Raw genomic sequence first — 24,826 nt, 5'->3', positions numbered from 1 at the left:
AGTTGGCACAGTAAATATAAAAACAATCTTTGCACAAAAAATATATCACTTTTATTAAAGGGGAGCTAAACCAAAAATTTTAAAGCAAGAATAAATTTGCAAGCATGAGTCAAAACATGGTACTCTGACTAATAATTCATTCATGGAATAAGAATTGAACTGAATAATTAATCAGCGTAAGGTGGGCAGTGTGTTGGGTGAAATTATTATCAGCTGCAGACCGGAGGGGACGGTGAAGCGCCATTTGAAAGTTACCTCAAGGTTCCGACGTGTCCTGCAAAATGAGTGGCCAATTTTCCAGTCATGGAAAACACATCGAGTTCTTATTTTTGTCAATTATTTTTTTCTCCCTTTGCTTCTCTCCGCCTTGTGGGTGAACGCCACGTGGTTTAACAGACAGTTAAACAGTCTGTTTTCAGCTGCGTTCAGTGGGCAACATTGAGCTGTAGCACTTTTCCGCTTCATCTCCGCTTCTAGCTGGCGCAGCATCACACGTGATGCTTCCAACCAGTCAAATTGCAGATTCCCTTTGAACAGTTCTACTGCCCAGTATTTCCATATGACCTTGTTGCTAGCCAGATTTATTGACTTTTCAGACCCAAGTAAGGATTTATTTTCTCCAAAGAAGTGCCAAAACTGCCGACTTACATTTCAAGAGTATCGAGTGTGAGTTTTTTTTCTCCCTCCCTCTGTCTCCTCTGTTGAGTGACAGAGAGCTACATTGGGCGTGCCGTCGCTTTTGGCTGTTCGGCCTGAGATGAAATACATATCTGGCCCGACGATGGCTTAAAGATAGCGACGGGTAACAGCTACTCTTACCGGCCCACGTTTCACTCAGTAGCTCAGTCTTCTGTTGACTGAAAATGACATCACAACTGCTCACAACGACCAATCACAGCTGACCTGTTTTCTGAAACTGAGCCGTGATTGGTCGTTGTGAGCAGTTGTGATGTCATTTTCAGTCGACAGAAGTGACAAAATGGCCGCCCCCAGAGATGGCTGAAAACAAGTGGATTAACACTTATTCCACAAACGCAATATTTATCAGAATGACCTGTTTCATCTAGTGGGCTTGCATAGAATATATTCTTGAAAAAAATATGTTTGCGTTGACTTCTTCTTTAACAATGAAAGTAATTTAGATGTCAACATCCAAGTGAGATCTTATATTAGTGTGTGACGTTCGCAAACAAATGGTTCTTTTGAACGGGTGAACGATGAGAATCGATTCGCAGCTGTGAGAGAGACGTTTGGTTGTGTTTTTTTTTTTTTTACAGCCGATTTGGTATGGAAATTGCCTATGTTGATTCTGAATCATATGGCAAGACTTGTAAACTCGAATTCCATGCAAGTTGATATTAAAATAATATTTACCAGGACAGACTTAGAAACTATTTCAATTATTTTGTTCTTACTCCAGGCTTGTAAGTGATTAAAAAGAAACAAAAAAACAACTTTAATTTAAATAATTGTTGCAACAACTATTGAACGACAAACATGGGTGATATTTGACAAACAACTCTGTTGGCTACAAGTAGATGAATTTATAAATTGGCCATTCCCCGCCAAAATAGCAGGTGATATGGCGGGGTGACATCGTCAAATGTAAAGCATAAGTAGTCAAATGACCGCCTTCTGGGCGGTTAAGAAAATGAATGAATGGATCTGAAGATAGAGTTTTAAAAAAACATTTTATAACTTGATTTCAAAAGAGCTTTTTAAAGTCGTTATTTGAAAACCCTGGAAAACCCTTGGAAAGTCCTGGAAAATCCTGAAAAATAATTTCAAGAAAAAAGTGAGAACCCTGTTACCTGCTACCAGGGCGCTCCATTCAATTGTGTGGGCTGGTGGATTCTGCAGGTTCTATATTCCTGGTATGTCCCCATGTTGGTTGTTATTTTTACGTATTAACTCATCTTTTTAAAATGCTAAAAATAGCAGAGATTGATAAATCTATCAACGCTCCACTGTCTGAGAAGTGCAGCATAGTTGCCTGGCGGAGCGAGTACGTTTTTCATCATACCAAAACCACACATCACAATAACAGTATAAAAACTATAAGTTTATATGGCATATTGGATGGTTTTATAGAATGCTACGAATCATATCATAATAATATAATATATTGACTGGCAATTAAGTCCTTCCTGTGCCTCTTGTGTATGCCGCTGCAGTGGGGCGAGATGGCTCGCCTCCGATTGTGAACATGTATCTTAGACAAACATTAATTTTATTGCGAGTTAGAAATGAGGTCATAGAGCTCAAAAGTGCAAAATAACATTCATATAAACTAAATAAATTGATAATTAATTTGAGTAGTTTCTCCAAGACCATTAACAGAAACTGTTAAGGCTGAAGGTTATTGATACTTTGGTCTTTAAAGCAGAAGTTAAGCCTCAAAAAATTCTTTACAATAATATGTTCGATGTTCCCCCATTAGTCTAAACACAGCATTCTGATTAATATTGCGTTTGAGGAATACGAATAAAGCATCAAAATCCACCCGTTCTCATCTATCTTAGGGGAACAGTCAACTGAAAATGACATCACAGTTATTCAGGGCTCAGGTAATGACCAATCATGTCTCACCTGTTTTCTGGCTTTGGTCATGTGGCGTTCACAAGCTGAGCCCTGAGGAACCGTGATTTCATTAACAGTCGACAGCAAGTGGCAAAATGAACCCGACCCTCATCCCCTGAGGTAGATAAAAACGAATGGATTTTGCTTCTTAATTCATTTCACAAATGCAATATTAATCAGAATATTGAGTTTAGACTAGTGGGGGTGCATAGAACCAATTACTGTAAAGAGTTTTTTTTTTTTTTTTTACTTCTCTTTTAATAATTCAGCCATGGGGCCAGTTTATTACCTGGCTCGGTACCTATCCGTAGTAGTAGATGTGCGAGTATCGTCTCGTCGAACCCCCGTGAGCACTTACGGCTTCATGTTGAAGATGTCCTTGATGCCGCACGGTGTGGCAGCGCCGGCCGGCTTGCTGGCGTCCCCGTCGCACTTCTCCGTCCAGGTCATCTGAACCTGCTCCCCGGGGCTCTGGACCGCCTCGGCCGGCGGGCCCGCTGGGGCGGCTGGGGTGGCGGGGCTGGTCGGAGTGGTGTTGTCGTGGATGAGCTGCACCTGGGCAGGGGGGGGCACAGGGGGAGAGGCCGACTTTGACTATGAGGAGGAGAAGGAGAAGGAGGACGGATGGTAGCGAGGCCGGAGGTGGAGATACACGTAAATCCACGAGTGTTGGAATGCAGGTCAAAGTCACAGAATGTTTGAGAGGGACAAGAGAGAGGAAGTGGGGTTCAAGAACATTTGTCTCGTCATTCGATAGCTTGACTACTAAACAGTACAACAGAGCAACTCAAACATGTTGGCCAAACTGAGCATCCACTACCAATCAGAAGTTTGGACACTTTCTCCTGCTATTGAATGAGTAATCATGTCCAAACTTTGGACTGCTAGTGTACTTTACAAAACAAAACTTTGCATTTCATGGTCTTTAACTCATTCACTGCCAGACATTTTCAGACCCTCTTTTACCCTAACGTTTGAAAAAATTTGGAAAAAATATAAATAAATTCCTGGGATTGAATGGGCGGACATTGAAAAAACTAATAAATTTGTCTTTGGCAGAGAATGAGTTCAAAGTAATAGAAAGCTAACTTGTCCCTAATAAGTGGCCCATTTTGCAATTGATTCGGCTGACATCCATTGAGTGCAAAAAACAAAAAACAATCACAGAACAAAACAACAAAAAGCTAAACACAACAGTAAATTAAAAAATAAAAACAAACTGCTACACAAAACAACAAAATAAACACAACAAATTAAAATAAATAAATAAATAACCAAACAAAACAAGAACAAAGTAAACAACATTAAATGGAAAAAGACAAAAACAAATAAACCAAAGAAGCAACTTTTTACACAACTGCAAATGAACAAAGTAAAAAACTAAAAGATAAACAAATTAGCAAACCAAAAAAACGATTAAACAACAACATTTCCCTACCAGAAGTGGTCAATATGTGTGTGTTTCCGATTTATGGCTGATTGGACGATAAGGACAATACCTGTTTATTGTTGTTGTTTTGTTGAGTTAGTTAGTTTTATTTTTGTGTGTTAAAAGTAGGAGCACAATTTTCTTCTTGACTTAAGTGCCATTCGTGGAGCGAAGGTGTCGATATTGAACGCAATTTGGAGGTTTCTGAGGCAATACCAGTACATCATCATTTCCTGTCCATAATCTCGCCGTTACTTCCATCTTTCATGCCGGGCACGCGTCCAAAGTAATAGCTCACTTGTCGCTAATGAGGTGCCCGTTTTGTTCTTTGATCAACAATAATGTGTTAAGCGATGGTAACAATATTAAGTGCAACCTGATTAACCATTATGGTGCCCCTGGCCATAATCTCATTTTTGATCTTCTTACAAAAGAATGGTGTGCATTTATAAAGAAGCACTTAAATTTTGAAAGTAGTGGTGCACTTGTAACTAATGAGTTGCTCTTTGATTGAGCAAGCGATTTAGCAATGTCAGGACATCATTTCTTTCCTGTGAATAATCTCGCCTTTATTTTAATATTTCACACTGCATAAGTGTTACAAGTTACTTGTCGCTAATGAGTCGCTCATTTTGCTCCTTGTTGAGGAAGAATGTGTTGAGCAATGGTGACGATTGCACATTTTTTTAAGGCCACGCCCGGACATCATTGACATTGACCTTCTTGACGAAAAGACGTCAAATAATTCATATCGGATGAATAGTACAAGTAATCGCTTATTTGCCAGTAATGAGTTAGTCAATTTGATTGAGCTTGAATCTGTTACGCGATGTAAGAAAAATAATAAAGGTATTGTCTTGACAGGCAACTGCATTAGCATTCGATACACAGTCCGTTGGAAAAATGCCCCTAAGTGGCTCTGAAGAGTATAACCAGAGCTGCCAACATTTAGAAATTCACTTCCAGAACAACTGATCTAAATTTGCATACCTTCAACATTCTGTGAAGAACATTACAATGGGACATCTATCGTAGTGTGTGTATGTGTGTATACACACAAACAGAACCTGGTTCTGTGCTGCCATTATGTATAAGTGAGCCCAAAAACGTATTTATTTTCGTTTACGTCTTGTGAGCAGAACGACTTTGCGATGGGATGCAGAAGTTCCACCTCTCTGCCATCCAATCACTAAGTAATAGCCCTCATGTATTTTTTGTTGGGACTGGTAAGATGTATTACGACAGTAAAGACACAGGTGCCGTAAAGCATCATGGCGATTGTTTTATGATGAATTCCGTTTTTGTGAGCAGACCGTTTTGTTGTCTGAGCATTATTGAACATAACAATCTGCTGATGAAGCTTCACGTTGCGTCGCTGCCTTTGTTCCCAGCTGCCGATGTGAATCTATTAAGGCTTGCGATGATCTGGGTTAGCTTTCGACGCAAACGTCCGACTCGACCGCTAGCTTCCACTGCAAATGTATGAGCACTACGTCACTGCAGCTTACCAGCAGAATGGGGCCACATCTGCATTTGGTGTATTGTCAAACAAACATCACAATTATTTACAATCTCTTTTTGCTGGTTTTCAACCCGTTTGCGCAATTATGTGACCCGGGATTTTTGAAAAGAATCCCAATCAGTAACTCACTATCAGTATTACGGCCGTAAAGAGTTAGCGTTCAGTGATTTCCCCAACAAAACACGGACAATCCGTAACAGTTGGCAGCTCTGGTATGGGTGATGGTGAACAGAACATATTCGTGCGGTTTGGTGGCAAAGACAGGAGATCTTTGTGTCCATTGACCATAATCTCTTGTCTTTGAGTTCCTAACCCAAGTCAAATACTTGGGAACAAATACGTGTTAAATGCAATAGCAAAGTTTGTTCCTTGCTTGCTTTCTTGACTGATGAGACAATACCAGGACATAGTTACCCGCTCCATAATCTCATCTTTATTTCAATACAGCGGTGTCTTGAGATACGAGTGACACGACATAGTTTTTCGAGATGATTTAAAACAACCACATAGCTTTGTTTTGGATGAGGCCGTTTATCTTAATGATAATAAGCAATGCAAAACACCATAGGTGGGCCAACGAATAGCATCGGCGTCGCGGCGTTATACTTCTTTAAGTAACCGATATTTGAATACAAACAGTGGAGCAATGTATGTAGACTAAATGGAACAATACCCACAGTCACACAGTACTGTATATTCTTTATCCTCTGAGAAGAACAACTACTATTACTGTGTCTTACTGAAAACATTTCATGTTTTCATGCTTATCCATATGTCTGTATAACGCTGCCCTCAGCTGGCCAAGGCACACACACCAGAAGGAGCAGCACAATGTCCTCTGAATTGAAGCAAAACTGTTTGATTCTTTGCATTTTATGGAATTGTCATTCTTTTTTTTCTTGTAAAGTATACTATATTGAGTGCTATTTTTTCCCCAAAACACATTGCAAAAGTATTTTTGGGGAGACATACAGATTAATGACATTTGTATTCATTTCAGTGGTGAGGGGCAATTTGAGATACAAGTGTTGTGAGCATGCGCGTGGTCACGGAACAAACAGATTCGTATATCAACCCAGATAGCAAAATATGGGTGAATCAATGTTGAAATACGGTTCGGCTTAAGTGTTGAATCTACGTTGAAACCTAGAGTAGAAATTATACAGAAAGCGCAAGGTTGATAAAATGTTGGGTCAATGTTTGCTTTTCAACGATAAATCACACAACATCAATGTTGATTCAACCATCATCTAAATGGGAATTAAAATACTGTAAATGGGCTGTCACTTATATAGCGCTTTTCTACTTTGGGTACTCAAAGCACTTTCCATTGTAGTTCATCTACATCTACATCTACGCAGCATCAGGAGCAACTGGAGGTTCAGTATCTTGCTCAAGCATACTTTGACATGGTCATCATGGCCGGGGATCGAACCCACAACCTCTGGGTTGGAAAACGACCACTCTACCACTGAGCCATGCCACCCCACTGCAACAAAAACATTGGCTTAGTCCACTACAAAATGTTAGCTTTTCCCTTACCCAAATATATGAAAAACCTATGACAGAAAACATGCTTGATATTCCAAAATGTATTTAGAAGAGATCAAAATACTGTGGGGAAATGCCTAAGAATTGAAAATGTTTCATGGATCAGGACCAACACCAGTGTTCTCAGGGCAACAAAAAAAAGTGGTTGAAAAAAAAAAGAGCGAGTGAGTGTGAGAGAGATACAGTACACAAACGTTTTGGGCTTGAAAAAGGCCTTTCACCCGCAGAATATGCCCCCTTCCCACCTCCCTCCGCTGAAGTAGAAAAATAGAGAAGGGCAAACGTAGATGACAGAGATTCAACATTAATTAAACATTGACCTTTCAAATGTTTGAATTCAACCAAAATACAATGGAGATTCAACAGCATCTTTGAATCACAAACTTCAAAGCTGACAAAATATTGTTGAACTAACATCGATTAAACATCAGTCTTCAACTAAAACCAAAAATCAACCTTCTTAACCCTAATTCAACATTGATTTAACATCTTTTGCTATCTGGGAAGGCACCACTGTATTTCTTGTAGGATTAAGTCTTCAAAGTAATAACACACTTGTAGCTAATCATTTTGCTCTCTGGTGAACTAGAATCCTTTCAGCGACAGCAGCACTATTAAGTGTGGAATAAAATGAGAAGATATTCTTTAGACACACGACAGCATTAGCACTCACACCTTTCTTTTGTATCTCACCATTGAGAGAAATGTCGTGTGTGGTGCACATCTAATCAAAAGGGTTTTTAGCCATCACAGACTGGTGGGACCTAAGCGCGCAAATTATTATTAAAAAAAAAGAAAAAATCCCCAAAACACTTAACCCTAGATGTTCAACAATAAACAGACATCAACCCATGCAAGCTCTCTCTCTACCTCCTCCTCCGGCTTCTCCTCCTTGCCGGCCGCTGGCAGTTCCTCGCTCACACTCAGCTGGGTGGTGACGGACGCAGGGTTCTTGCGCCGAATGGAGCCACGGGAGGAGTCAGTAATGCTCTGGATCTGTGAAGATACCAAAGCAAGGAAGAATTATTCAAAAAGAAATAAGAGATGTTTTTGTTTGGAAGCGCACGGTTTTAGTTTGGGGCGCGTGGCAGGCAGGCAATGGCTCACATAAAAGTGGAGTAAAAAGGTTTCGGCAATAATAGCACAAGGTTCGGATAAGTATCTAATTAAGCCATCCCTCTGCCAAGACATTGTGCTGGCATGCTCCACAACAAAGATGCAGGGGGGATTATGACATCCCACCGCCCCGCTTTAGCCCAAAATACGCTTCCGTCCAGCAGCGCTTTATGTGTCACGTCAAGTCAAATCAAGGCGAGCCACGCCAAGCTGAACCCGTCAAGTCCCGTTTGCGAAGACATTTTTGAGTATGCCGTTCTCAAAGACGAGGGCGGGAACTTTCTTACCTCCCTCTCACGCTCATTCTTGGTCAGGTTGATCTGCTTCAGCATCTGCGAGCGTTGTTCCATCACCAGGGTCTTCTCGTAGGTGTATGCCGAGATGTCGCTGTCGTGCTGCGGGTCAACACAACAGCGGCTAACAGCATCGATAGACAACAATTTGGTTCGGTAATGCGTTGAGTGATAGTGCCGATATTAAGCGCAAATTCTCTGTACAAGAAGTATTTTTGGAGGCAAGGCCATCCATTCATCCATTTTCTTCCATTTTTCTGAGGTCAGCAGCTTTATTAGCCTCTCCCCAGCCACTTCATCTTGCTCTTCATCTTGGCCATCCCTTAGACAGTCTCTCCAGTGTGTCTTGGGTCGTGCCCGGGGCCTCGTCCCAGTGGGACACGCCCGTAAAACCTCACCGGGGATGGATCCAGGAGGCATCATATCAGATACCTGAACCACCTCATCTGGCTCCGACAACAATCTACACTTCGCCCTTCCCGGATGACCGAGCTTCTCACCTTATCTCTAAGGGAGAGCCCGGACGCCCTACGGAGGAAACTCGCTTCAGCCGCTTGTATCCGGGATCTTGTTCTGTCCACCATGACCCACAGCTCGTGAGTCGTGACGATAGGTGACAGTTGGAACATAGATTGATCACTAAATCGAGAGCTTCGACTTTCGGCTCAGCTCCTTCTTCAACCGCAGCAAACCGAAACAGAGTCTGCGTCACTGCGGACGCTGCACCTATCCTCCTGTCGATCTCCCGCTCCATCCTTCCCTCACTCGTGAACAAGACCTGAGATACTTGAACTCCTCCACTTGGGGAAGGATCTCAGCTCCGACCTAGAATGGGCACTCCGCCCTTTTCCAACTGAGGACCGTGGTCTCAGATGTGGAGGCGCTGACTTCCATCGCAACTTCTTCAAACTCGGCCGCGAATCGCTCCAGTGAGAGTTGGAAATCGCGGCTTGAAGAAGCCAACAGTACCACATCATCTGCAAAAAGCAGTGATACAATATTGAGGCCACTAAACCGGACCATGCCTAGAAATTCTGTCCATGAAAATCATGAACAGAATCGGTGACAAAGGGCAGCCTTGGCGAAGTCCAACCCTCACTGGACATTAATCCAACATACCGACAGCAATGCGGACCAAATTCTGACATCTGTCGTACAGGCCTGACCAAACTGTTGAATGTTCAAATTTGTTTTAAAAAAAAATGTATATGTTGGTAAATCACCATTTCCACCACTTCCACCATGGCGTCGATACGGAGATGATAGAGGAAGGTGGTCAGGTCTTTTTTCATCTGGATGCTGTTGTCGTCCATCTGGGCCACGGTGAAGATGCGCATCTTGCACTTCCTCCAAACCTGAGCGTGAATGAACAAACATTGTTGCACCAGGATGCTTTTACGTCATAAAAAAAATTAGAAAAGAGCTTGGGGAGCACCTTGTGCTGGCGCAGGAGGAAGGGCAGCAGCATCAGCATTCCTCCGTCATGGACGATCCACCACACGTCAATGTGACCCTCGGTGAAGCGCTCGCCGTTGGACGGGAAGGCCGCAATGTTTTTGGGTACGAGCAAGGCCAGGTGAGCGGCGGTGGTTTCTCTCACCAACTCTGCGAGGAGGACAAGATGGTGGTGGACCTCTTGCGATGCATCTTTGAAATATTTTTTTAATCGGATAAAACTTTATTTTGCATGATGAAACAGTAAAAATGGCATTTTTGCACACTTGTTTACCACTTGTGCATATTGCCAGCCAACCCACCGACAAAGTTCCTCCAGGTCTGGTGCTCGTCGCCTTGTTTCCAGTTGCGCGGCCACGACACCAGCATGGCGTTGTGCTTAAGGCCGCCCAGCCCGCTGGCCTGGAGCAGGTGGGAGGTGGCGTCCCGCAGGTTGGACGACACCGTCACCTGACAAAAGCCCTTCACCTTCTCTGTCTCCATCAGTTTACGCAGAGCCTACGAGGATGCGGAGGGTTTGTTTGAAAAGTCAGACCCGGAAGTCAGTTATAGTTAAGCCACACGAAACGCCCGAAAGTATACAGGAAGTCTGGCATTTTGGTTTGAAGGGGTCATTTTGACCATTTCCAAGTGTAGGAAATGTTCTAGAGATTTGCTACATTTTAAACCATATGCTAGAGAGATGGGTGACACTAAATTGTGACAACGAATACAAGTCGTCGTCACTGCGTGTGGCCGCATTGTGTTTATTACATAGTGGTTAACTTCATTTTTCCAATTGTATGAAGCACAATGCAGGAAGTTGATTCACATTCCACAATACGCCCTTCTCTATGCATCATGAACGGGTGAGTAGTTTTATTTTGGACTTTAAATTTAATCATATATTCAGTCAGACAACGGTTAGGAGTAGGTAGATTTTATTTTAGTTTGAGACAGTGAAACGCAAAAATAAACCAAAAGGGGAAAAAAAGGTCAGCAAAGAAGTTTTTTTTTTTTTTTTAAATCTTTTTTGCAAAAAAAATGAAAATTGAGCTGCAGCATGACTAGAGTGTCAATTATAGACTTGTCAAATTATATTTAAATTTGTATGGCAATTAAGGATATTTAAATCTTACTTAAAAACGTCACCTGTACACAGTTTGTAAAAGTTTTATGAGGTTCAGTTTGGATTATGATTACAGTAATCCAAAAATAGCAAATAAATGTGAGCAAGTTATGTAGAAAATTGCTTGCATTAATAGATTAACCTTATAGATACCAAAAACTACGATGCCTTTTTTAAAAATTCATCTTACAGTACTCCTACACATAAATGGCTTGCAGAATTGATTTCACATGCAGCGAGACTCTCCATAACTTTAACTAACAACCCAGGCTAAATTTAGCTCCTCCCCGACATACAACGATCTTATACAGTGGAGACGTGTCATTTCACCATACTTCCTTAACACCAATTACAACTTTCCGATTATCCGGAGCTTTGATGCCATCTTATGGCATCTTTGGGCGTTACAGAAAGAGGACAAAAATACATATGAAAGCTGCTCAGAGGTGAATTTTTCAGCAAATGATGGAGGATAGATTAAAAAAAAAAAAGTCTTCAATTTGTGAATAGTGAACTGTGAATGTCCAAACTAAATTTCCTATATTTCTTATGGGAAAAATTGTTTCTGAGGTGGATCAGCCTACCTGCTCAGCCCTCTGAGTATGTTCGTAGTTGTCCAGGTAGGTGCCCACCAGGGCTGTGCCCACGATGGTCAGGCCCTTGCCCGCCTTCATCTGGTTGGTGAGCGAAAGCAGCCTGGGCTGCTCCACGTTCTGCTCGGCATCCATGCTCACCAGCACCAGGAGCTGGGGCCTGGGGGGGGACAAAGCCACAGTACAGGGGGGGGGCCAACAAAGTCCAGGGTGGGGGAAACTAAACAGAACCAGGGCGCGAAAGGGAAGCAGCTGAAGGGGGGCAAGTAAAAAAGTACAAGTGGGGAAAGAGCGTGACGTGTTAACTCTTGTTGGTTTGTGACGGCTGTGATGTGGAGAATGAGAATTAGCTGAGACATGTTGTTCATTTCTCTGTTAATTAGCCACAACCGCCACACGGGTATGTTGGTGTGTGTGTTTACCTCCAGTTCTTGGTGTGTGGGGGACCTTCCTCCAGACGCATAAGAGCATAACGTGCAGCGCTCAGCGACAGACCTCGAATGCCGTCACCCCACTCCTTCTCCGCACTGCGAAACGCACGCACACGCGCTTCTCAATCATGTTGTCATTTATCACGTGCTCAATTTAAATGCAATGCGGTCTTGACAGATTGCTCGATGCAGCTTTTGGTACTCCTGCAAAGGCTACAAGAGATTTATGAAAAAGTCAAAACGCTCAGTTTTGATATTTTAGAAAATATCTTGAACCTAACAGTATGTTGATTATTGTGGTTATATTGTACACACAAAAGGTTATATGTTCTGTTTGTATTTTGCTCTTTTAAAAAAAAATACATCTATTGCCTAACATTCAATACTGCTAATTTTAAGACAAATGATATTACTGAAATTACATAATTTAAAGTTGGACATTTTTAAACTTTATTCTACTCGACTTTATTCCATTATACCAATTTATTGAGTTACCTGCCTGTTTGCACTTGATTGAACAGATCCCAAAGTATAACTTTGGTATGAATATGATCAGTACATTTATATTTTAATTTTACTTTCTTATTAAAGTATATTGTTTGTCAGTGGAGTGGCCGAGATTGTATTGTATTCGATTGTATTTGTATTCGGTTAATCTTATTCATGTATTTATGTTATTTTATAATTCATGTACAGCCTACGGCTAACCTGTTTTCTGAATCTGAGCCGTGATTGGTCGTTGTGAGCAGTTGTGATGTCATTTTCAGTCGTCAGAAGACAAAATGGCCGCCCCCAGAGATGGCTAAAAACGAGTGGATTAACACTTATTCCACAAAGGCAATATTTATCAGAAGGCCTTGTTTCAACTAGTGGGCTCGCATAGAACAGATTCTTGAAAAAAATGTTTGGGTTGACTTCCGCTTTAAGTGTATTTTGCGCTCCATTACAAGAGAGAAGCACTTTGCATTTCAATTGAAGAAAATACCTACGGATGGTGACTTGATCTGACTCCACCTCAACATAATATGAACAACAATGTTCATTTTAAGCTTCATTATTACCACTCACCCTGCAAACTCAATATACTTGTAGATGGAGCCGGCAATCACCATGGCAACAATAGCGTAGTACCAGGAGCACAGGAACATGAGTGTGAGACACAAGCTCATACCCAGGAAGGACAGAGTCCTGCGGGAAACAAAAGACACAATCGGTGAGAGGACGTACGGCCTTCATGAAAAAAGGGCAAAGAGGAAAATTGATGTTTTGGACGCGCACCAGTGGTAGAACTTAAACCGGGGCCTCCAGTTGGGGGTTCGCAGTAGAGTCTGTAAGGCGCAGGCCAGGTTCACAAACATGTAGCACATCAGGAAAAACCTGACAGGGACGCACAAAACATGGGATGAGAATTTTCTGCAATAATACAAAACGTACTGAACTTGTACTGAATTTGAACTGCTTTTTTTTTCAGGTATGGGGGGAGGGTCGGGTGACACTTATTCCAAAGGAAGAGTTCTAAAAGAAACAAATTATGGAAAATTGGCGTTTGTTTATGAACAAATAGCTGGGTCACCGGACTGTCTGTCCACCCACCAAGTGTAAAATTAAACAACCAAGTGAATATGTTATATGTTATCTATTTTGGAAAACATATTTGTGAGCAAACTGTTCTGAAATGTTTGTCACAATTTGATTAATTTAAAAAGCAACTGCCCCCATTGGAAAAAAAAAAAAGTGGATATCATTTTTATTGCTGACCTAATTTTGGTTATTTATGCTAATTATGACATATTCTAATTTTACATTTGAATTTGCAATTTCGCAAATTTGTCATGACAATGGCCTATAAAAAGAGACCACAAAATTCACGAGTGAAAGCTGTTTGGAAAACGGACAGTATGTGTAAAAATGAAAGACATCATGTCAGAGATTCGGGTGGGTAACTGTGAGGTACCACACGGGTCAGTGATTGGTACAAAACTATACTTTATCTTAATGAAATTTGCAGTGTTACAGATTTTTTTAAATACTATGTCATTTTTGCAGGTGACACAAATTAGCTTTGTTCTGGTAATGAAAAAAAAACCTTTTGTGCGAAGTTGGAAGAAAGTTCAAAATTCTCAAGTTGTGGCAATAAATTGTCTCTTAATATCATAAAAACCAAATGTAAAATCTTTGTTAACCAGAAATTAATAAAAGGGGGTATCATGCCACAAATGTGTAGTTGTTAGTTTTGAACAAGTTTAAAATAAATTCATTAGCGTTAGGATAGATGACAAATTAAAATGGAAACAACATAGCAATTACTGTCCATCAAACTTCAAACAATTTCTAAAACAATAGCACTATTGTATTAGTCTAGACATCTTTTAAATCACAAGACCTCACATATACAGATACTTCATTATTCCTTGATTTGCTTCCTTTCCGTCCTACTGTGTAGGGTTATGGGTATCTACTCACAAAACAACAACAAATGCAATTGTGGTTTTGCAAAAACATGCAATTATTATTAATAAGACCATCATCTGATCCGCTTATTATACTATTATAAAATGAAGCAATTACAGTGTTCAGAGCAAAAACACAATCGCTTATTTACTTCAAACAAAAGGTCATTTTAATTTGAGTCTCTGTGTGATTTGAGAGGTGTTTTTAAGTTTGTTTTACAAAAAGCTGTTGTGGGGAGGTTGGCGATATATAAAGTCACGATACTGTATACAAGCTCACAATATTGTAAAAAAAAAAAGGTTCTATTTAAAAAAAACATCACAATATTCAGTTTTTGTACAGCATTCACAAAGAAAAGAAATAGGCTTGGCCAGTCATGCACTCCTATTGGCGATTAGTGTAGGTCTTAAACATAGGTGACATCAAATTAAACTGCACGAATAGATTAACCACCAAAGGGTTCTGGAACTGCACAAATGGAAAACAAATTAGGCTTTTAAACAGATTTGCTGCTATTAATATTGCGACATGATGACGACGATATGTCGTGGCAGTTTTAATATCGCGATATCACGATATTGCCGATATTGTGACATCCCAATTGGCCAGGCTTAAATAAGCTTTTGCTTCCGCCTGTGCCATTTCTCTCACTACTCCATAGATGACTGTTGATTGTTATAGTGTATGTATTGTGAAAAGTATGGTGACTGAATAAAAATATATTACTACTACAACAAAAAAATGACATTGACAGAGTAATTAGGGTTGTCCTTTTATGAATTCAATCATTTTGTAACGATTAAACCTGCAGCATGTCACATTGACCCATGAACCCATCTAGTTTACCAGAAAAACTAACACAACAGGAGGGTTGATAAAGCTTTTGTAATTGCCCATCATTTACCTTTTGGAAAACTCCATTGAAAAATGACAAGCACCAGAATGCACTTTACTTAACTCCTCTAGGCCAGGTTATAGAACTCACATGGACAAGATGGGAGCCACTGAGTCCAGGGAGGCGATGAGGATGCCGCTCTCGCAGATGAACGCGGTAAGCAGCAAGGACCATGTGGGCTCCCCGTTGGCCTTTCCGTGTCCAAAGATCTAAAAAAAACATACCAACCCAAAAAATAACCACTTGTCTACTTTTCTAAAGGAGTTGAATCAGTACTTCTACTTTTGAGGTGGCTTTTGACTGACCCGTAGTGCGGGTACGATTCCATCCTTGGCGATGGCCTGCATAAGACGCGGTGCCCCCGTCAGGCTCTGCAGTCCGGCCCCGCAGGTGGAGAAGAAGGAGCCAATCACGATCACCCACGGCGATGGCCAAGCCAACGTGCCGATAACCAAGTTCCCGTGCACCCCTTCCCCAAACCTAAGCCAGGGTGGGCGGCGTCAATTTACAGAGTCACCCTGGAACCATGGTATGGGGAGCGGCACTTACTTGTCTCGAAGGACTACGCCTTCAATGCAGGCACCGAACAAAATGACGCTGGACATGTCTGAGAAGGTTTCAGTAAGGAACACAAACAATGCTGATGTGTGTATTTCTTCAAATAGTTTCTGCGGGTAGTTGTTTACTCAACTGAAGACATTACCATACTTTTATTTGAGGGGGGTGCCCATTCGAGAGGAGGCTTTAAATGTAACAAATATTTACAATAATACTCGAAACCATGGATGGATTTTGGGGGCAAGTACTGTATGAGTAAAAAAAGAAAAGGCTTTCCAGTGATTAATGCACTTAAAATACCTCAAGCTTAGAAATCGATTTAGTCCAGGATAAAATCTCAGTGATCAATGATGTTGTAACTAATATGCTTCAGCTTTATTAAGTCACATTTGCATTAGCGGCGCCACCATGCGATTAGGAAACCTAATCAAATTTACTCAGACCCCACCAGCCGATTACTGAGAGACAAGATGGACGACGCGCGTCAGCTGCGTGCAACTGCAGCAGCTAGGTCACTTTTCACCTCTGATGTTATTCCACTGTAGACAATTTCATTTAAAGGGGCGGTGTCAATATGACAGGAGGGCTTTATTTGTGTGGAACCAGAAATAGCGCTGATGACAGTATTTGATCAAATAGTGGACATCGGCGACAATATCAGGTTTTTATTTGAGGGTTTCAGAGGAGGCCTTTATTGAAAATGCTTGTGGAAAAAGTTTGGCCCTTGACACGATGATTAATGATGAACACATTTCTTTAATGAGTGGCCACGGACGATGCAGGCTTTTATTTGAGGGAGGCATTCATTTGATAAGAGGCCTGTATATGTACAACATGGTCACGTAAAACTGTGAAACTAGACAAAATTGATGATACACGTATTTCTATATAAATAGTGGACATGGTCTGTTGCAAAGCGTTTATATGAGAGCGAAGTCTCCATTTGAGAGAGAGGCATTTATTTGTTCTAAATGCTATTGTTAAAAAAAGGTTGGCCCTAGACACAATGCTGACAACAAAATGCTGTCACATAGTGGCCACGGGTAGTTGTCCGACACAACTGCATGCATTACCAGGTTTTTATTTGAGGGAGTCAAAAGGGCTGTCTTTGAACAAAATGCTCACATAAAAGGGTGGAGCTAGACAAGATGATGCATTAAACCTTATTAGACTGTGCAGGTGTATGGACAGGAATGAGCCCACAGAGTGTTGCTTGCTGTGCTGCAGGGGGCAACACTGAGAGGATACAGACAAGGGAGGTGGTGGTGATGGCGGCGATGGTCCCCACCGGGATGGACTTCTGGGCGTCGCGCAGGTCACCGGAGCGGTTGGAGCCGGCCATGATTCCTGGACAGAAGATCACGAATGCCTCACATCAGTCAGAATCAAAGGCAAAGAGTTGACCTTAACCCTCTGGAGGGCGTCGTTCACCTGTCACCGAAGGGAAGTAGATGCCAACCAGCAACGTGAAGAAACTGGTGATGTCTGCCAGCACGTAGCGGTTGGCGTTGGTCAGAGGGTCGTCCGGCTCCTCCGTAGACTCCATGTTGACCCGGGCGATCAGGTCGCCCTTCTCGTAGTAGGTCCCAAACAGGTTCTCTGCATGGATTACAGCAATAACCACCATGATGACTAACTGACCTCATCTACCTGCAACATTTATTAATTTTTTTCTTTGAAAAGAATGGCGATCTGGCGCCGACCTGTCCAGATGCCGCTGGTGACTCCGGGGATGCCCTGGATCTGCGTCACGTTGTTGGCGGTAAAGAATTTGTCGCAGGTGGCGTTGAGCAGGGACGAGTCGCAGAACATGCGCCACAGCTGCGTGGTCACCGTCCCGTTGGCCGTCTCCACCGTCTTGGCGCACACGTCGAACGTCTTCCACACCAACGTGCGGTTGCCCAACAAACAAACACTGGACGAAGGACGGAAAAAACTCTCAGAACATGTTTCACTCTTGTCCTTGCAACACAAACCATGTATGGCCAAAGATTTGTTTGTGATGTCTTAGATTAAATATACACAGAATTGGGAAACACTCTCCAATGAAAACTCGTACAGTATGTCCACATGACATTTACTCTTTGTCAAAGTTCAATGAAAGCCATGTATCTACAAATGTGTCTTGTAGCAGTTTTTTTTCTGGCTTTTTGGATTAGAGACAAAACAAAATTTGGACATATAGATTATGCTTTTTCTGAAAAGCTGTCCATTGAAAACCATGTATTTGCACATTACAACTATTTTAACGTAATGCTGTGAATTTCCACAATGTCCGTTGTTGCTATTAAATTAAACATTTTGCACCAAGTAACTCCAAATGTATTTTAATTTTTCTTTCTTAAATTAATTTATTTTTGGGGTTAATCCCGGGATCCGGGTTTTTAGGGAACTGAAATGTTCTCCCAAAAAAACATGTAGGCCCACTTTTCAATGATATTGAGTATGAATGTATTGATTTTTTTGTTCAGTGAAAATGAATGAACTGAAACACGCCAATGAAAAACATGTATGTCCCACTGTGACAATTTTGACGATTATGATGTGAATCATACTATTTTCCTCTTGTCAGTGAAAACCAAGGTACTCCAAATAAAGCATGCAAAAAAAGTAAGACATTTTTAGGAATATAAGCACACGAAATTTGCCAATACATATTTTACACTGACCTAAAACACTCTCCAATCAAAACTAATGTAAACTATGTATCTTTCAAGATGTTTTCTCCTGCTTTTCATATTACAAACACATGCACTGATACACTCAAATATCAATCCAAAAACAATTTTCACTCACTAACATGAAGTGAATGTCCTCTCAGTTGTTCAATGAAAACCATGTGCGACGAAAAATTTACACACAATTTGGAAGTGTGTCCATTCTCTTTTTGCTGTTAAATGGACATCGTGCATCTCTAAATTTATGTTGATGAACATTTATCCCCCTGTTTTTCAGATGATAAAACAATACATTATTTGTAGGTGGATGTTTTTTTCCCCCCAAAACTGAAACATCCTCGAATGAACATGTATGTGCCCTTTTGCGTGGATTTGGACTTACGGAAAGTCAGGGGGTTCCACGCCCGTCTTGATGACGCCGGCATACACGGCCAGGATGGAGAGAATGACGCAGGCGAGGAAGACCAAAGCCAGCTTGTTGACGTACTTGACGCCGACAAACACCACGGTGGCCATGGAGGTGAGCAGGATGGTGCCGTACACGCGCATGTTGTTGAGCAGAGCCGCTTCCGCCTCCTCGCCCTCCAGGCCCTCCAGTGGGAAGATGGCTGCCTTGGGCATAATGTAGATCTGGACAAGCACAGATACGACGTTATTACAATTATTATTATTTTGTGCAAACAATGAAGTTAAGTACACAGTATTATAAACCAGATGCAAAAGGTACACATTAGTGCAAAGAAATATGATATTCAAATGATAATAATACAACTTTTTAATGAATAATTATATACATATATACAGATATAAAAAAAGGCGGAAGGTAAGTACTGAATGTAGAAAAAATATGGAAAAAGTTAGAAGCGTAGATGTAGAAATATTAAAAAATAAATAAATATAGTATTGTAAATAATAAGAAAATATTTGGAAGTTTTCCCAAAATAAAATCCAATTTAAGTTTAAATTAAATAGTGAAATAAAAAAGCAGAAAAATAAATGTATTGAATGCAATACAATTAATTATACAAAGAGTGTAGGTTAACGATGCACTGGGAAAAAGATGGAGAAAAGCATAAAATGTATAATTTAGTGTACGAAAATAATAAAATACATTTTAACATATAATTAATATTATAACACAAAATATTAAATACAAAAAAGTTCAACGTAAAAAAATAGTATAGTAAAAAATGTTAAAATAAAAAGAAAAGACATTACACTTTAAAAATATTGTTTCATTAAATAAATAGAGTATAATATAAATCAGATGCAAAACATGTATTTTCCATGCTGATACAAAAAATAATAGGGATAAAATTAAAATATTGTTTTGTATTTAATCTAAATAGAAATACAGTAGAAAAATACACATTTGTAAAATATTGAAATACTCTTTTTTTAATAACACAATTATACACAAGTTAAAAACCAATCAAATGAAAACAAAAACATGTATATTTAATGGGTATTTAATTTATAGTGATTGTAAATTAACTTGTGTTGCTTTCGTTGATGCTTTGTTTCTGTGGTATGTTTGTTAGTAATTGTTTTTTGTCTTCACAAGTGAATTAAATTGATTTTGTCTTGTTTTTTCTTTAAAAAAAAAAAACAATTTTCACATGTTCGAAATAAAGTCAATCCAATTCAATTCAAAAAACATAAAATATGAAAATAAAAAAAGTATGAATAAATAAATAAAATGCAGTTTAAAAATAGCTGCATTCATTGAATATGGTAAAATCTGACATATCTTGTGTAGGGGAACATATGATTCCAAAAAAATGGAGTGTCACACATCCAATCTCCTTTCTTTGTCTGCATGGGGATTTGCACTTGAAGGTGAGAGATGAGCTCCTGCTGCCTCCTTGTTTATGATGCAATTCAATCAATTTCGCCCACGGGGACAATTTTGCATTTTTGGTTATTTATTTATTTTAAATGTGATGAAAGAGGCGAGAAGGGACCTGCTAGAGGTGTTAAAACACGGCATTCTCATCATTTCAGCACGGTTCACAATGTTAAACAGGTTTCAGTATGAAAAAAAGGAAAATCAATTAACCCAGCCTTGGATGAATCACAGTAAGGTTTATAAAGTGGATATGAAAACTGGGCACACCCCTGATCAAATGCCAGGTTTTTGGAATACAAAAAAAGAAGACCAAGTTATAAACTTTTTCCAACATTAATGTGATGTCATTTTCTATGGCGCCCCATTCATTGACGATTGATATTCTCTTACACAAGAAATCTCATTTTTAACATTGCATTTCATTCATAAGATGACATCACACATTTTAAAATATATACTGAAACATTTACTTAATTTCATAACTTTTTTCATTACTGTCAAACAAATCACGCGAGTAACTTGCTGTTGCGACATCAAATTTTATCGGACAAAGCAAAAGAAGCAACGACTCGACCTCTCTTCCTCCCATTTTCTCGTCTTTTTTTTTTTCTTTCCTGTTCTCTGGATTGTTTTGATCATTTTGACATGTTAACAGAGTTCTCTGGGGTCACGTCAATAAATTTGCCCCGCCTCCCACAGAGAGTCAGCAGTATATCAATCAGCCAGAGGAGGGAGTATGTGGTACACCGGGAAAAAAAGAGTCTGGTGGATTTCGATGATGAACATTGGTCCCACGCATCAAAATCATGTTTCACCAGCATGAATATTGCACAAGCTAAAATCATATTCATGTTGGTGAAACATAATTTCATTATGAGCAATCAACAAAAATGTAAATCCGACAGTTTCTTTTTTTCACAGTGTATTGTCATTTGTAGTAATTAACTGGGCATTGCTTTGAATTCCAATCTATGTTAGCTGTTCAATGTTCAAGGTTAGTCATCGCGTTATTGTAAATATGTAAAGCTTCCACACTTGAAAGAGATTCATTCATGCACAGGAGAATATTTGATCTGTTTTCTTATATTCAATGATCAAGCAACGTTTTTCTTTTGTCTTTTTTTATTTTTATATCCAGTAGTTTGACAGTTCATCAAGACGTTTTATTCCTTGGCTACGAGTGCATTTAGTGCATTTGAATTTGATTTAGGACTTTGAGAAAAATCTACAAAAATAAGAAAAATGTGCTATTGTCAATACGTGTAAGTAATAAAAGAAACATAATACACATTTTTTCTTAAATGTCTATGACAGCCTTTGATTTACTCATGTTTCACTTTTCTCCACAACAAATGAAGCTGTTACTCTTACTTTAAGTTTTTAGTTTAACCTTAAATAGTTAATATGTTTCCATGTTCTTATGGACCTCTATAATATGAAATATTTGTACTAAAAATGTGATCATTTCAATTGCTTTAACTCAACCATGGAATCTTTTTATTTCATTTAAAAGTACAACTATCACCATCATGCCCTGTGTGATGTATAACCTGTACACGCCAATTGAAGAGAGGGGAAGTAAAGGTAAACTACTGGGATAATGTGGTCTGCACAACCTCTGATACACGGGGATATGACTGTTAAGAATGAACCAATCACATTCTAAATCATCTTAAATGGGAGTCAGCAAACACCTGCCACCATTTAAAGTGTCTTTGATTCACCCTAAATAAAGTTCAGATGCTCCAGTAAGATTTCCCTGCATTTTTTTTGCTTTCTAGATGTGAAGTTATTTTATATCCTCTGTATATAATCACAGTAGGAATTCTATGCTTTCCATGTGATCTGATACTAAGAGCAGCGTATCACTAGGCAAACACGTTCCTTGCATCACCGCAGTCGTTTCCCAAAATAGCAGCATTAGTTTCGCGCAAGGATGAAACATATTCAAATGAGCCGTTTTTTTCTCCGAGATGGGCTCCTCGGAATTGTTATTCCACAATGAAAACTATAAGCCAGCATTGACCCAGAAGACAAAATTAACCTCCGGCGTGATCAAACTCTGCATATCCATTAAAGTGGCACGGACAAGAAGAAGATGAAGAACACACACAAATAAAGACAAACACACGCACACACACGCACACGCACCCACACACACACACCCACACACACTCACTGTGGTATGTTGTTAGTTGGGGGACTAAAGCGATGAGAGCTATTTCAAAGTACGCTCTCTGTGTCTTGATGTCCCCCTTAATGCAGTATTTGCATAATTAGCTGTAGGAAGATGGAGATGAAAGATGTCCCCCTCACGTTTCATCAGCCGATCAGCATTCAGCTTGGAGAGGAGGTCACTTGACAAAGTTGACAACTCAAATTCATTGTGGGACACTTTTGAAAGGGAGGCGTCAGTGGAGCTTGATATGAGCCAATCGGATGCTTCCTAATGACCACGCATATTAGACTTTGACATTTTACACCAGTGTTCTTCAAACTGTGTGCAGCATATTGTCAGGTGTCCCGTGGGAAATTATCTAATTTAAGGGACCCGGCCGGCCCACGAATAGTGAAAATCACATATGTTGACACCGACTGAAATGCACTGGGAAAAAAAACGCTGATAAACATTCAATGTGTATTTCCCACATGAGGGGAAAAAAAATATATCCCAAAATAAATATATATATTTTTTTAAATATTGAAAAAAGGAAAACAAATATCTGTGAATATGTGATCTGGTTGCCGAACTGCGACTGTGTGGGGATCCACTGTCCATTGGAAATTATATATTTAATGTAATAATTAGTTTTTTATTTATATTATTATTAATTTTATATCTTAAAATAATTGCATATTTTCTCCAGGTACTCCGGTTTCCTCCCACATTCCAAAAACATGCATGGTAGCTTAATTGGACACTCTAAGTTGTTCGTAGGTATGATTATGAGTATGGATGTTTGTTTTGTCTCTGTGTGCCCTGCGATTGGCTGGCAACCGATTCAGGATCTACCACACCCACTGTCCGAAAACAGCTGGGATAGGCTCCAGCACGCCCCCCGACCCTTGTGAGGAGAAGCGGTATCGATAATGGATGGATGGATATTGCTTTGTCATTCTATTTACAGTAAGTAATGGCGAATGAACTACATGTCTAAATAAACAAAATACATATCAAATAAAAGAAAGGGAATGCATTTATAATACAATAAATATATTTATAAATACCATTGAATATCAAATGAAACCAATTTTCATATGAACCAATGGGATGGTTTCTAATGAGGATGAGGATGTCCACTTCCTGTGAAACACAACATGAGCAGGAATGGCCTGAATGATGAAAACAGCAGCACAGACGGGACATAATAGAAATGATTTGTTTGATGTAATCCACTCTGACGTAAAGCTCTTGGTCTTAGAAATCCAGTCAACGTTTTTGAATACCAATGGGATAACGAGTGAATGCGGGGAGGCGATGGTTGAGGACATTTGAAGATTTGTTGTGGCTTTTCTTTTTCAAGGCAATTCAGTTCAACTCAGGGTCTGCTCAAAAGCACTAAAACATATGTAATAAGATATATATCTGTTCGTTTCCCCTACATGATTTATTGTGTATGTCTAAAGCATGAATGGATTAGTAATGCAACCAAGTATGTACAAATATAATCATAATAAAATAATGAACACAAATGTCAGTGACTGTAAGTATGAGTGTGAATGGTTGTCCGTCTCCATGTGTGCGCCAGCTAACCTGCCGCGGCATAAACGTGAAAGGCAAGTAAGGAAACGTTTCTCACCAGGAGCAGCTCGATGGCACCCAGGATGTACATGGCTCCGGCGTAGGTGGTCCCCAGGTAGAAGCAGATCCCCACCGCGCCCCCAAACTCGGGACCCAGCGAACGGGATATCATGTAGTACGAGCCTCCAGCTACACAAACACACCAACACTACTTGATTATGATCAGCGTCAGTGGCCCGATCCTGTGGCAGCGCACACATTTGCAGGCAATTATTTAACTCTGAATGCACGTTGTTGCTTTTTCCTTGTTTTTTTTCCCTCTCTTTTTGACCGCTTTATCGTTTTTAGATCTTGACAGCATGCTTGTATTTTATTTATTTTAGTTTCTTTTACCCTTGTATGACGTTTAAGAATATTACATAATAAATGAGTGTAACTGCATTTCATTGTTATTACACTGTCATTAAGTTAACTTGACTGAGTGGATTTTTAGAATTCAAATTGCTGACTGATTGTTTAAGTGTGTAAGACGCTTGTGACGGAGCGTGATTGAACGCCTGTCACTCCCTGACTGG

At 40.0% G+C, this 24,826-nt stretch overlaps 1 protein-coding gene across 5 annotated transcripts in view; it reads right to left on the bottom strand.

The window, feature by feature from the left end:
- Positions 1-24,826, bottom strand: part of slc12a5a (solute carrier family 12 member 5a) — a 186,381-nt gene that overhangs the window by 6,872 nt on the left and 154,683 nt on the right. For 3 of the 5 annotated variants that reach the window (XM_086041461.1, XM_086041460.1, XM_086041466.1), the window contains exons 6-23: positions 24,310-24,440; positions 19,043-19,290; positions 17,686-17,897; positions 17,414-17,581; positions 17,231-17,329; positions 15,974-16,031; positions 15,730-15,904; positions 15,515-15,633; positions 13,357-13,455; positions 13,147-13,266; positions 12,070-12,174; positions 11,639-11,807; positions 10,249-10,444; positions 9,927-10,096; positions 9,715-9,846; positions 8,486-8,593; positions 7,953-8,078; positions 2,939-3,174 (exon numbers count right to left, since the gene is read on the bottom strand). In XM_086041461.1, the coding sequence (XP_085897587.1) occupies positions 2,939-3,174; positions 7,953-8,078; positions 8,486-8,593; positions 9,715-9,846; positions 9,927-10,096; positions 10,249-10,444; positions 11,639-11,807; positions 12,070-12,174; positions 13,147-13,266; positions 13,357-13,455; positions 15,515-15,633; positions 15,730-15,904; positions 15,974-16,031; positions 17,231-17,329; positions 17,414-17,581; positions 17,686-17,897; positions 19,043-19,290; positions 24,310-24,440 (2,671 nt within the window). The remainder of the gene's footprint in view (positions 1-2,938; positions 3,175-7,952; positions 8,079-8,485; positions 8,594-9,714; positions 9,847-9,926; positions 10,097-10,248; positions 10,445-11,638; positions 11,808-12,069; positions 12,175-13,146; positions 13,267-13,356; positions 13,456-15,514; positions 15,634-15,729; positions 15,905-15,973; positions 16,032-17,230; positions 17,330-17,413; positions 17,582-17,685; positions 17,898-19,042; positions 19,291-24,309; positions 24,441-24,826) is intronic. The other 2 variants (XM_086041465.1, XM_086041462.1) reach the window with 1 other exon arrangement.

The sequence above is a fragment of the Filicampus tigris genome, chromosome 9, assembly GCF_054856515.1.
Source record: "Filicampus tigris isolate MCC_2025a chromosome 9, RoL_Ftig_1.0, whole genome shotgun sequence".
Classification (NCBI taxonomy): Eukaryota; Metazoa; Chordata; class Actinopteri; order Syngnathiformes; family Syngnathidae; genus Filicampus; species Filicampus tigris.
The sequence above is the reverse complement of the archived record's forward strand: the minus strand, read 5'-3'. Positions and strand labels throughout refer to the sequence as shown.